This window comes from Stegostoma tigrinum, chromosome 9, assembly GCF_030684315.1.
Source record: "Stegostoma tigrinum isolate sSteTig4 chromosome 9, sSteTig4.hap1, whole genome shotgun sequence".
NCBI lineage: Eukaryota > Metazoa > Chordata > Chondrichthyes > Orectolobiformes > Stegostomatidae > Stegostoma > Stegostoma tigrinum.
In genome coordinates this window covers 63,305,304-63,318,757 of record NC_081362.1, presented here as the reverse complement: position 1 = coordinate 63,318,757, position 13,454 = coordinate 63,305,304, and the positions used below count along the sequence as shown (strand labels likewise).

At 41.4% G+C, this 13,454-nt stretch overlaps 1 protein-coding gene across 1 annotated transcript in view; it reads left to right on the top strand.

The window, feature by feature from the left end:
• LOC125454919 (synaptotagmin-14-like) overlaps window positions 1–13,454 on the top strand; it is a 234,325-nt gene that overhangs the window by 86,033 nt on the left and 134,838 nt on the right. The window contains exon 4 of the mRNA XM_048536236.2: window positions 637–858. Within this exon, the coding sequence (XP_048392193.2) occupies window positions 637–858 (222 nt within the window). The remainder of the gene's footprint in view (window positions 1–636; window positions 859–13,454) is intronic.

The following is a 13,454-nucleotide window of genomic DNA, read 5'->3' as shown; positions in this document are numbered from 1 at the left end:
GAGTACAGAGGTTATGGAATGATTGGTTGAAGACAACAGCTTTAGTCTTCTCAGTTTTTAACTGGTTAAGCAAAAACAGAAAATGCTTAAAAGCTTCATGGGTCTGGAAGCTTTAATGGAGAGTAATCAGAGTTAACATTTCGGGTCCAGTAAATTTGGTCAGTACAAAAGATAAGAGCAGCAGACTGACAACACCGAACCAGTGGACGTGATTAGAACAGAGATTGAGAACTAGGGCAGAGTATGTAACTTAATGCCATGTCTTTAAATGTTGTAACCGAGAATTAGATGGGATCTCTTACAACTTCACCCATTTTTCCAGTGTTTCTGTGGGTTCATTTGCTGAAGTTCTATCAAACAAGCGAGGAACTATATCATAATTCACTCCCATTGTATCTATTTGTAAGCATCCTAGACCTTAACCAAAGTCACATATATGATTATTTTAGTATATCTGAAGTATTTCTCACATGATCTAATCAAATCTGTTCAAAATATGTCTTGAGAAAGAGTGGGATGACGCCTTGAGACTTTAAACAACAAATATCACACCAAGCAGGTGACTTATTCATGTTCAGTATTCTGGTGTGTCTGGGGTTGGTGTCTGATGCTTACTGTCATTATTGTGTTGACCAGATAACAGCTATGGTGATGGAGACCACCATGGTTCCTCATCAGACAGTGAAGATGAGGTGCTTGGCAAATACCATGAGGCTTTGTCCAAAACACAGATCACCTCTGGTGCAGCATCAGACAGCAGACACCATCAGAAAGGGTACTTGTGGGAATCCAGACTCAAATATAGTCCTCTGTCAGCTGAATATGATGGATACAGCAGTGAGGCATCAGCAGATGAAGGTAAGATGATTCAGATGATTTCACAGCTACAGATAAAAATTGCACATGTTGAGATCACCTGTGTTGACTATGATTTTGAATTCATGTTCAACCAATTTTAGAACACTTATAGCTACAAAAAGAAAATACTGATTAGGTTTCTTACTGTGTGACGGAGTAGTCTGATTATCCCTCCATTGTGTATTACTTGATTACAAATCACTTCTCCACTTTAATGAAAACAAAAAGCAAAGTTGGTCTGTGTAGTGCCCAAAATAGGTTGATGTTATCAGATACCTTTTCTAATTTTCATACTTTTTTTTACAGTTGATTAGTATCTGCACAATGAAATCTACAGAACAATATTTTTCTCAAGATAGTTTTCAAAAAAGGCTTATCCTGTGTGCTTATCACTTGTACATATTCAATATATATTCAGTTTAATATGGGTTTGGCATTTCTTCTTTGAGGAATACTTTGTGGTAAATTAGTAGATTCAAAATTTGTTTAATAAAACTTGCTTTAAGTATTCTGTTTGGACTAAAAATGTTACATTGATTAAATTAGAACAAATTTAAATATCAAGATCTTCTTCAGGATTGTTAACTTGAAACTAACTTGCTAGTCAGAATTACACAGGCAGAGGTCAATGCAGTTGACAAAGCAAACTTGTGTTAATAGTGTGAAGCCCAGATTATTTTAGCTACATTTTTATTTTAAAAATATAATTTATTCATAAAATATCTTTATGTACAAATATAGTCACCAAAGTAGCATAAGAAGAAACAAACAAACATTGAAGTTTGACTCTATACAACAAACCAAAGGCATCTTTTACTTCTATATCTGCATTTGCAACACAGGGTGTGTCTGATAACTGCACAGACTTTCATTTAACTTTGACAGAAAGACCTAGTGGCTTTCCCACTGTGCTTCGGCAGCAGCTGCCCCAAGTATGTCCCTCAGCACGTAGTCCTGGATCTTGGAATGCGCCAGTCAGCTCCTTGCTCTGGAAGAGCAACAAGTTTCAGGCAGACCAAAAAAGCATTTTTTGGTGGTCCTTTGGGTACCGTTGATGTTTGTCTAGGTGTGCGTCCCGAGGAATAGACTGTAGACACAGAGTCCTGCATCATGGAGCTGCGCAGGACAAACTTCAACAAAAGCCACTGCATCTTTTTCCAGACTTCCTTTGGAAAGGCACATTTCGGAAGGAAATGTGTGACAATCTCTGCTCACCCCCCTGCCCCTACCCCTGCAGCTGTTTTGAGGGCAGTGCATGGTGGCCCATACAGTCTGGGCATACAAGAAGGATCTCGCTGGTAGATCTCACCACCAGCCGAGCGATGTCTTGGTATGTGGTACTTGATTTCTGATTGATTGTTGGGAAGTACTGGTGATGAGGTATTCTGCCAAATGACTTTAACGGTCTGCTCAGGGAACAACCCGACAGGACCCATTCTCTCCTTTTCCTGCGGGGTCTCGAGGGCACTACTTGCTGAGCATTTCCTGAAGGTTTTGTGGTCATAGGTTTTTTGCATTGCAAATGTCTCTGCAAAGGACAGCTGATACGGAATGGTCCAACTACTTGGGTTGGTCCACAGTAATGAGGCCAGTCCCATCCTTTGCAACACCGGGGACAGATAGAACCTCAGTACATAGTGACACGATGTTTGTGTACCATAGTCTACGTACAACTTGCTGCAACTGTACACAAAGGTAGCCATCAGGATAATGGCAGCATTGCGTACATTCTTCTTCCCCTCTCCCCATCCAGAGTTTTGTACGTGGTGTCCCTGCACACACAGTCATCTTAGACTTCAGATGAAGTGGAAAATGGCTCAGATGACTGTAATGGTGCACGTTCGATGAATGGGCCAGACTTGCACCAGGTACAACAAAAGAGAGGATGCCTCAAACCTGATGACCAGGTTCATACCCACAATGGATGGGGAGCGATGTTCCCAAAAACCAAGTTTCTGTTTCACCTGAGGGGATGTGCTCCTGCCAAGTGTTTGTGCACACTCTAGCCTCTCCAAACCATATTCCCAGCATCTTCAGGCAATCTGTCCTGATGGTGAAGGGGATAAAGGATCAGTCATCCCAGTTCCCAAAGAACATTGCCTCACTCTTGCCTCAGTTTGCCTTGGCTTCTGAGGCCACTTCAGATTGTTTGCAGATGGGCATGAGTTTGCATGCTGACTACGAATCCAAGCAGAAAACGATGACGTTATCCATGTGCAGGGAGTTTTTGACATGCAGGCCTTCACTGCCTGGAATAGCCACCCGTCTCAGGCTCACATCCTTCCTCATTGACTCAACAAAACACTGTACACAACATGCAAACAAGGCAGCACTGTCTGACTCCAGATCTGATCAGGAAGCTTTCTGATTCCGCTTGTTGATTGATACTGAAACTAACAATGTTGGTGTGGAGCGGTCTGGTCCAATTGTGAATTCCATCCCCAGAGCCCTTTTTTTTTAGCAGATCCCACATTTCAAAGGCCTTCCCCGGCCAGGATGCTGACACAGGCGTCCACTGCTTGTACTGCACATAGGCAATCGTATCCATGAGGAGCAGAAGACTTTCTGAGTTTGGTAACAAAGACAAAATTGCTGGAAAAGCTCAACAGGTCTGGCAGCATCTGTGGAGGAGAAAACAGAGTTAATATTTTGGGTCCAGTGACCCTTCCTCAGAAGGGATGGTGGCTGGGCAAACATTAGTTTATATGCAGAAAATAAGGAGGTGGGTGGGGTAGGGAGTAAACAATAAGATAGAGCCCAAAGAGAGAGAAAGACAGTTGGACAGACAAAGGAGTTGCTCATGATCAGGCTGGGAGGGTGAATAGTTGTTAATGGGAACTGTTAGTGACTAACAACAGGGGTTGTGTAGTGGCAGGCTATGTGGTAACAAGGCCTGATGTATAGGGTGTGGAGCTGGAACATGGGAGAGTTTAGACCCTAAAACTATTGAACTCAGTATTGAATCCGGAGGGTTGTAGGGCCCCCAAGTGGAAAATGAGGTGTTGTTCCTCCAGATTGCGTTGGGCTTCACTGGAACACTGTAGCAAGCCGGAGACAGAGATGTTGGCCAGAGAGCAGGGTGGTGCATTGAAGTGGCAGGCGACAGGTAGTTCAGGGTCTTTTTTGCGAGCAGAATGTAGATGTTCTGCGACGTGGTTGTCAAGTCTACGCTTTGTTTCCCCAACGTAGAGGAGACCACATTGTGAGCAGCGGATGCAGTAGACTAGATTCTTGGAAGTGCAGGTGAAGTGTTTTGGAGATTGGTATAGCATAGGTTTGGTCTGGGTGAATCACCAATCCCAGAGCAGACCTGATCCAGTTGGCAATGACCTTAAACAGGACTTTGTGGTCTGCATTCAGCAGTGAAATTGGTCTCCAAGTTCTAATTTTCGCCCGCTCCTCGTTCAGCATTTAAATGATGCTGATGGTACCTTTCCTCGTGGATTCACGCATTCTGCCAGCCAGAAGTATATTGTTGTGACCTCCAACAGGTCCTGGTGAATCAAGTCCCTCAGAGTAGAATATAACTTGGCCAATAAGTTGTCGTTTCCAGGTGTTTTATTCTTTCGAAGGACTCCAGAGGCCTCAGTTAGCTCATCCAGAGAAAGAGGCTATCCCAACCTCTACCACATGCTATCACCTAAGACCTCCATGATGGAGGGCAGGAACAGTTGGGAGGCTGCATTGTGTGTAGGCTTTGTGTCATACAGTCTGGCATAAAAGGATTTGATGATCCTCAGAATGTCAGACTGGGCTGACATTATTAAGCTGCCATCTTCCTTAAGGCTGCTGAGCACAGAGCTCTCCCTGTGCACCTTCTGGAAGAAGGAGAAACATGAGCACATTTCATCCTGAACCCTGGACCCTCAACCAGAAGATTATCTTGGATGCCGTCGAGACAAAGAATAAGGCTTGCTGGCTTTTCATCTTCAGGAGATTCTCTGTGGCACAAACCCCCATCATCTGCTGCAGGAGTACGCTCTGCATGCTTTTCTGGGGATTGGACAGTTTTCCCCATCTCTCTGTCACCTTTCAAACACCTTTTAGGTCAAAGAATCTCTTGATATTCTTCTTGACTGTTTCCCACTAGTCCAATGGAGACTCAAAGAGGGGCTTCAAGGTTCTCCAACCTCTGTAATCCTTTTTGAGGTCCTCAATGTTTTCTTGGGCCATTGTTCAGCTTCCACGTTCTCTTTCTGGCACGCTGGCCGTCCTGTAGGTGACAATCAGCCAGCAGGAGGCAGCGATCAGAGAAGAACACCGGCTTGGTTGTCGGTGGATCTGATTGAGAACATGTGGCACACAAACAGGGAATCTATCATCAAGCGAATAGACCTGTCTGGCAACTAGGTTGTATCTATGTTGCACTCTATCTGCAGTGGTCATGAAGACATTGTGCAGCTTGGCAACTTAACTGTTTTCTATCAGGCATCTGGACATGGTGTCTGGTTTGTTGTCAGCCCCTCCAGAATGTCCAGAATGATTGGCCTGGACATGGCCAGCTGCAGTGGGAGGTCCTGCAGGATGGCCAGCCACTCACCCTTTACCATCAGAGTGTTATTTTAGCTACTGGTCCTGCCGACATATGTTTAGTTGTTAGGCTGTGATGTGGAAGTTAACCAACATTCTGGAGTGCAATCTCAGTTTAATTGTGTTTGCTTCTATGGACCAAAGGAAAAATTCTGCATTCTCAGTACATTTGTGTGAATGGGGTTTGGGGGGGACCTTGCAAACAGGGCAGTAAACATTTAAACTTCATTGTGGGGTTCTTACTCTTTCTTGTTACACAAGGACAACAAAAAAATATAAATTAAACTTTTATCCTTGTCCTTTTCTGACCCTGGTGTAAAACTTTGAGTTTAGGAGCCAAAGATTGCAAAATCAAATGTTGCTGGATAATTCTAAATGTGCAAAAAATCATGCTGACAATTCATTTAGGGTTGTCAGTCAGGCTTACAATGTGGCATGCTTGAGTATTGGAAGCTACATATATTAATACACCGGACCCTGTTCTTTGAAGACAGAAAGATGATGTACATCTGTTTCAACTTGGAAAAAAAATAGATGCCAATCATTCACCAGCTAATTTCTCAGGGCAACCATCTGACTAATCAGTTAGCTTGCCTGGTTTAAAATTTTGAAAAGTCTGGCTGTTAACTGTCAATCAGCATTAGTGGGTGCATTCTCCATGGTAACACCTCTAGCAACCACAGTCTATTTGCCAACCAATTAACACTCTTCCCTCATGCTGTATAATTGTTGGTTTTCCACTTGAATTTTTATTCTTGTGAAATGTCCTGGTGTGTGTAAGCCAGATAGCTTTGATATAATATCTGTTTTCTGCACTGGTCAATTTCTGTACCACCAATCAGCTGTCCATAATAGAGATTCTGCTGCTTGAGTAAGAAATGTAAATTAGTTGCTGTACTTTGGAGTTGAAAATCTCAAATACAGAATGAATGATCAAAAACTTTGGCTGTAGGATCCAAGCCTTGGAAATGGATAGAATGATCAGAGCTGAGTGGGATGTTTGTACTGGGGCCAGGACATGGATAATGCGATTGCTGACCATGGTAATTACTGAGACAAACCAAAGGTTTCAGCAGGAAGCTCTTTCTTTGCATGTGTAAAGTTTCTAATACTTACTTAAGTGTGGGTAAAGAACAACTTGTTTATCTTTCTCTAATATCATGTACAAAGCATTTACAACCGACTGTATTTTCTCCTCCTGTCCCCCTTTTTAGAACCCTAGGAAACCACTTACGTTGTGTCTCATGGTCAATACGTTAGTATACCTTTAACAAATATGCTTATGATATTGTCATGGAATCATAGATGACTTGAGCATATAAAGGTCTGCATCACAAACCAGCAATCCAGCCAGCTGACCTAACCAACGCAATAGCACAATTCATTTCCCACTTTGGCTGAGATACCACGAAAGCCCAGCTCTCTCAACCTCATCCCTTGCCAGAGGTTTGATTACCTTCATGATAAATGCACAACCAGTCCTCTCTCTCTATCGAGATTGCAGTTCTATGATCACCTGGTGTCTTTGCAATATAAAAGTCTCAGATTCTCAACTCAGGGAATTTAAAGCATGCTACTGTTTGTAACTGAAGAGATCAGTATAGTCCAGACACAGGGTGCTTGTGAATGTAACATGTGCATATGATCTGTGGTATGTTTAAACATCATGTTTACCCAAGTCTGGAAGGTTAGTAAATATTGCTGGGGTCTTTTGATGTTGTTTCAGACATTACATTAAACATTAAACATAGTGAAGTCTAAATGTATGCAGCTCAAGAATTCGGCAGAGGTAAATCTGTAAAAACCAGTATATGTATGCTGCCTATTAACAGCCCAAGTCTGTTTTGATCTGATTACCTGATCCCACTGTTGTTAGAATCATAAAACAATCTGGACAGGGTTATACCAGTAATCAAACTTTAAACTTCTGTGAAGGTACTGTAAATATGATGTGCATCAGGGGGCTTCCTTAGGGTCCCATAACATCATTAACATAAACCGAGTTGGAGAAATATCTCCAGAGATAATGGGAACTGCAGATGCTGGAGAATCCAAGATAACAAAGTGTGAAGCTGGATGAACAAAGCAGGCCAAGCAGCATCTCAGGAGCACAAAAGCTGACGTTTCGGGCCTAGACCCTTCATCAGAGAGGGGGATGGGGAGAGAGTTCTGAATCTCTCCCTATTTATTTCAGAACCCTCTCCCCATCCCCCTCTCTGATGAAGGGTCTAGGCCTGAAACGTCAGCTTTTGTGCTCCTGAGATGCGGCTTGGCCTGCTGTGTTCATCCAGCTACACACTTTGTTATCTTGGAGAAATATCTCCATATTGGTTTGAAATTTGACAGTATATGTAAGTGATATTTTGTCCACTAGGTGGCCACATATATACAAGTTTCCCGTAACCATCTTTTCTCTATATCCGGATGTGTTACCGGAAGTAAATGAATAGCTTTTCCCACCGCCAAATCACCATGATATTTTTTACCTGTTAACCACCAGCAGTAAACCTGTAACCATCCAGGTTGCAGCTGTAATCAACTCCACCCAAAGCTCCTAGTTGAGAAGGCCATAGACGGAAAGCAAAATAAGAGACAAAACAAAGTTTAAAAAGAGCTATAAATGGTAATTGTAAGTTCTAAGAATGTGTGGCATGTCAGCATGCTGATTGAGGTGCATGTCATTCCTTATAATCTCTTAAATAAAATTATTTATGAGGTTTAAGGTATTTGTTTCCACTTCATCTGGGAATAGCAAGCCTAAATATACATTTTCTCATACCGGTGAATATTATAAAGTTTGCAAAGTAAAAATATTCTTTGATTAGTGTTTGCAAGGATGTATACCTTCTTTGATATCTTTTGACCGATAAGATTCAGTATAAAATAAATGTCCTGAATATCCATTTCACACGCTTTTGTATGTGTTTTGCTGAAAAGTTTGGATTTTCTTCATATTTATGATGTAAAAGTTAATGATAAGGATATGATGAGGTACATCAGGTCTGTTTAAAGCCCCAAAAAATGCAAACACATGCAACTTGAAATCCATGCACAGAATTTCAGATTAAAAGTAGATGTTGGTAAACATAAGAATGTATGAAATAGGAGAGGAAGGGTCACCGGACCAGAAATGACAATTCTGTGTTTTTTCCTTCACAGATGCTGCCAGACCTGCTGAGCTGTCTAGCATGTTAGTTAGGCCACAATCAGAATACAGTGTACAGTTCTGCTTGCCACCCTATAGGAAGGAAGTACCTGCTGTGGAGAGGGTGAGAGGAGAGTTACCAGGATATTGCCTGGCCTGGAGTGTTTCAGTTAGGAAGAGAAGTTGCACACTTGGGTTGTTTTCTTTAGAGCAGGGAAGGCTGAAGTGAGATACATAAAATTGACGGTGTAGCTAGGGTCAATAGGAATAAACTTAGATGTGTCAATTCCTGGGGAATATACTTAAGGTGTGGGAAAGCGGGTTTAAAAGGGATTTGAGGAGAAATATTTTTATCCAGAGGTTGTTGGGTATCAGGTACTCATTGCCTGAATAGATGGTAGGAAGTATTTTGAGAACTATTGAAATGAACGCTTGCAGTGCCACAGCAAATAAGGCTAAAGGCCAAGTGCTAGGAAATAAGATTAGAATAGATTGATGCTTGTTGACCAGCATGGATATGATGGGCCAAAGGGCCAGTTTCCATATTGGGATATTCAATGACTGGGTAAACAAAAACCTGCCCAGATATGCCACATCCTGTGGATGAGTAATGGAAACTAAAGTTTTTTTTGAGTGGGGTGGGGAGGAGATGTATTGCTTTGTGCAATTTGGCTGATGTTATTTCCTACATTGCAACAGCAATTTCACTTCAAATCTACTTCATTTGTTATAAACTACCTTAGGACCCCCTGAAGCTAAAAACAAACATGCTATATAAATGAACATCTTTCTAGCAATTGCAATACAATGATGAATTTACCCACTTTTTCTATAAATTGAAATCTTCTACGAATACTCTATTCCCCGTTGTTACACACACCTTTAATTTCCTGATTTATGCAGTAGTTTGTAGTACTATCAATGTTTGGCCTATAAAGAACTCCAACCAATGTTTTCTGCTAATTGCTGTTTCTTAATTTTACCCAAACTGATTCTACATCTCGAACTTTAGAATTAAGACAATCTAACCACGGTATTAATACCCTCTTTCATTAACAGACCGATCCTGCTACATTTTCCCAGCTTCCAATTCTTTCTGACTGTTGTGTACCCTAGGATATTCAGGTCCCAGCATTGGTTTCTTTGCAGCCACATCTCTGTACCTATTATCAAGTGATACATATCAATTTCTATTTAAGCTGATATTTAATTTTGGGGCGGCACAGTGGCTCAGTGGTTAGCACTGCAGCCTCACAGCACCAGGGACCCCGGTTTGATTCCAGCCTCGGGCAACTGTCTGTGCGGAGTTTGCACCTTCTCCCCGTGTCTGCATATGGGTTTCCTCCGGGTGCACCGGTTTCCTCCCACAGTCCAAAGATGTGCAGGCTAGGTGAATCAGCCATGCTAAATTGCCCATAGTGTTCAGGGGTGTGTGGGAGTATGGGGGATTGGGTTTGCGTGGGATGCTCCAAAGGGCGGTGTGGACTTGTTGGTCCGAAGGGCCTGTTTCCACACTGTGGGGAATCTAATCGAATCTATTTTATTGTGAATGCTGTGTGTATGAGGATACAAAACCCTTAATCATAGTTCTGAAGAAGGATCACTGGATCTGAAGCTTTAACTCTGCTTTCTCTCCAGATGCTGCCAGAACTGCTGGAGTTTCTCCAGCATTTTCATTTTCATTTCATTTTGCCAGCATTCTCAGTTTTTTTTTTAACCCTTAGTTACATTGTTTCCAACCTACGTTTCTAAACTCTAGCCCTAAATGCTAACACACCGATACAATGCTGGTATGTAATCGTTGTCCTCCCTATCTTAGCCCAATATTCATTAGCTTTATTGCTATCTTGATCTATTGCCTTGTCATTTTCCTTTAGTTTGCTCAATCTTCTGTTTCCTAAGATAATATGATGTAAGAGCAGATGTAGACAATTTGGCATATCGAGTCTGCTCCACCGTTCAATGAGATCATAGCTGATTTGATAATCCTCAGCTCCGCTTTTCTTTCTTATTCCCATGACTCTCAATTCCCATACTGATTTGAAATCTGTCTGTCTCAGCCTTGAAAATATTTAATGACCCAGCCTCAACAGCCTACTGCGGTAATGAGTTTAACAGATTGGGCCAGCCTCTGAGAGAAAGATTCCTCCCAATCTCTATCTTGAGAGGGTGATCACTTACTATGAACCCTCTGGTTCTAAACTCTCCCACTATAGGAATCATTCTAGAGTCATACAATCATAGAGATGTACAGCATGGAAACAGACCCTTTGGCCCAACTTGTCCATGCTGACGAGATAGCCTAAATAAATGTAGTCCCATTTGCCAGCATTTGGCCCATATCCCTCTTAACCTTTCCTATTCATATTACTATCCAGATGCCTTTTAAGTGTTGTAATTATACCGGCCTCCACCCTTCCTCTGGCAGTTCATTCCATACACACACTACCCTCAGCGTGGAAAAGCTGCCCCTTTGGTCTTTAAATCTTTCCCCATCCTACCTTAAACATATGCTGTCTAGTTTTGGACTCCTCACCCTAGGGAAGAGTCCTTGTCTGTTCACCGTATCTTTGTGCCTCATGATTTTATAAACCTCTGTAAGGTCACCTCTCAGTGTCTGACACACCCCAGAATATGTAACTTAAAACTGTGCCTTCTGGCTCAAAGGTAAGAATGCTATTGTGCTGCAAGAGTCCTTCCCTGTATTTTTAATTAATCTGAGAAAATGCTGGTGAAACTCAGAGAGAAAAATCACAGGTAATGCGTTGAGTCCAGTTTGGCTTCTCTTCAATGCTGCCAGACCTGTTGAGTTTCCTCAAGAATTTTCTTTGTTTGTTTCAGTTTTCCAGCATCCATAGTATTTTTAATCAACCTGTTCAGACTCAGGACTAGGTGGGGCTTGAAACTAGGACCTCTGGATCAAATGTAAGGACAGTACCACTACACCACAATAGCCTACCTATGATTAGCTATTTTCTAATCAACCTATTCAGAGGTGGTGTCATTCACCTCCAGAGCAGGTGGAACTTGAACCTATTCTGCTAGTTCAGAAGTAAGGACACTACCACTGTGCCACAAGAATCCTGCTTTCAGTAAAGCTGTTGAGATGTGACGACATACCCCTGGAACATGTCTAACTTGAATGCAGGCCTTCTGCTCAAAGAGAGGGATATTACCACTGCACTGCAGCAGCCTGCCTCCCCGAATGTATATGGTTAAAAATGCATCAGCTCTGCTAAAGAGCAACTGAAGTTACCTAATTAACTAGTGACAACTGCTTTCAGTGAGTTTGTGTGTTCTTGTTAGTTGGAAAAAAAACAAATGGTCTCTTTTAAACAGTAGTTTTTATTTAATTGGTAACTAGATTAAAACTGGACTTGAGAAGGAGATCTTAAGGTTCCCCTCACTCACCGAGCTTCTGACTTCACTCTGTGTGCACTGATGAAATTGACCAATTACTAAATCATGAAAAAAAAAATAGATTTCTTTTGCAGTTTATGGCTGCTAGCCTGGCTTGACTGTAGACTCTTGCAGGCTTTTTGTTTGTCAATCAGTACAATGCTTCAAGATGTAGCTAGAATGTCCTTTTTAGCTTCTGGAGATGTTGCTGTAGAAAATTAGAGGCTTTTCCTGTGGAATTCTCTGCTTAGTGGGTGACAGAGGTATATAATATTCATATATTATTCTCATTTGAAAATAGCAACAGTTAGGTTTTGGTTCAGTTATATGACAATAACTATAGTTTTGATGTCGGAAAGCCATTTTGCCTGCGTATCTCATTTCTAAGAAAGCTTGTGACTTAACATCTAGCCAGATACCTATGGTGTTAGTTGATAAAGGTGTTTCGGTTTCTGAGTTAATTACATAGAGAAAAATAAATAATTGAAGTATTGTTAGTGTAGTTTGAACTCACTTCAGCAGAATTAAGTTTGACTTTTAAGCTGGCAGAAGAGCAGTTTCATCCTTGCGGAAGAACAAGGTTTTGTAGAGTTTGTAAATTCTTTCGGCCATCAGAACTGACAGGAATCAAAGTCATCTGAACTGTAAAGAACAGTTTGAGCAGACCAAGAAGAGAAACTGAAAGAATCAATGAGCTAATAAATTAAAGAAAAATAAGATTCATTATCTTCAAAGGCTTTACTGGGAAAAGGCCAGATTGGATTAGCTTGGACCTATAGTTTTGCTATGTTAAGATGTTTGCTACCTCTCTAACTGTCATTAGAAGTTCAGATATCCATTGTATATTCCAACAATTGTCTTGGATTAGCTCATGTCTGCAGTCTGCTTTAGCCATGTTTTCATGACCAAAGTAATTAGGTTTTAATGTCCTCCTGCATACATCAAACTCTTTATTTTTCATAAGGTAGGGAGGGTGTTGTTTGCACATCTCCAAGAACTCATTGTCTCTGGTTGCATTCTTAGACCCTTGGTCTCCATGAAGTGAAATGTTGCTTACATACTGATGCAAATTAACAGCCATGTTAATGTGAATCAGAGTCCATTTGTTTCAGTAAAATGTCCCTTTTCCAGTTGAAATGGTTTTCTTTTCTAAAAGCCCCAGATTGCAACTCAAGCCAATGAAATTCAAAATTAATATTTGATATAGGACATCTTCGTGACACCTCAGTATCTTCAGGAATGGAACATGGATGTTTGAATGTTTCATTGATGGGTGACAAGAATGAATGAAGCCCACACACTCATCCTGGGGAAGTGATGGCCAAGTGGCATTGTCATTGGACTATTAATTCAGAGACCCAGGTAATGTCAAGGGCAACAGTTTGAATCCTGCCACGGCAGCTGGTGAAACTTGAATTCAGTAAAAATCTGGATAAGAGTCTAATCATGAAACCATTGCTTAGAAAAAAAACCCATCTGGTTCAATAACGTCCTTTAGGAAAGGAAACTGCCGTCCTTACCT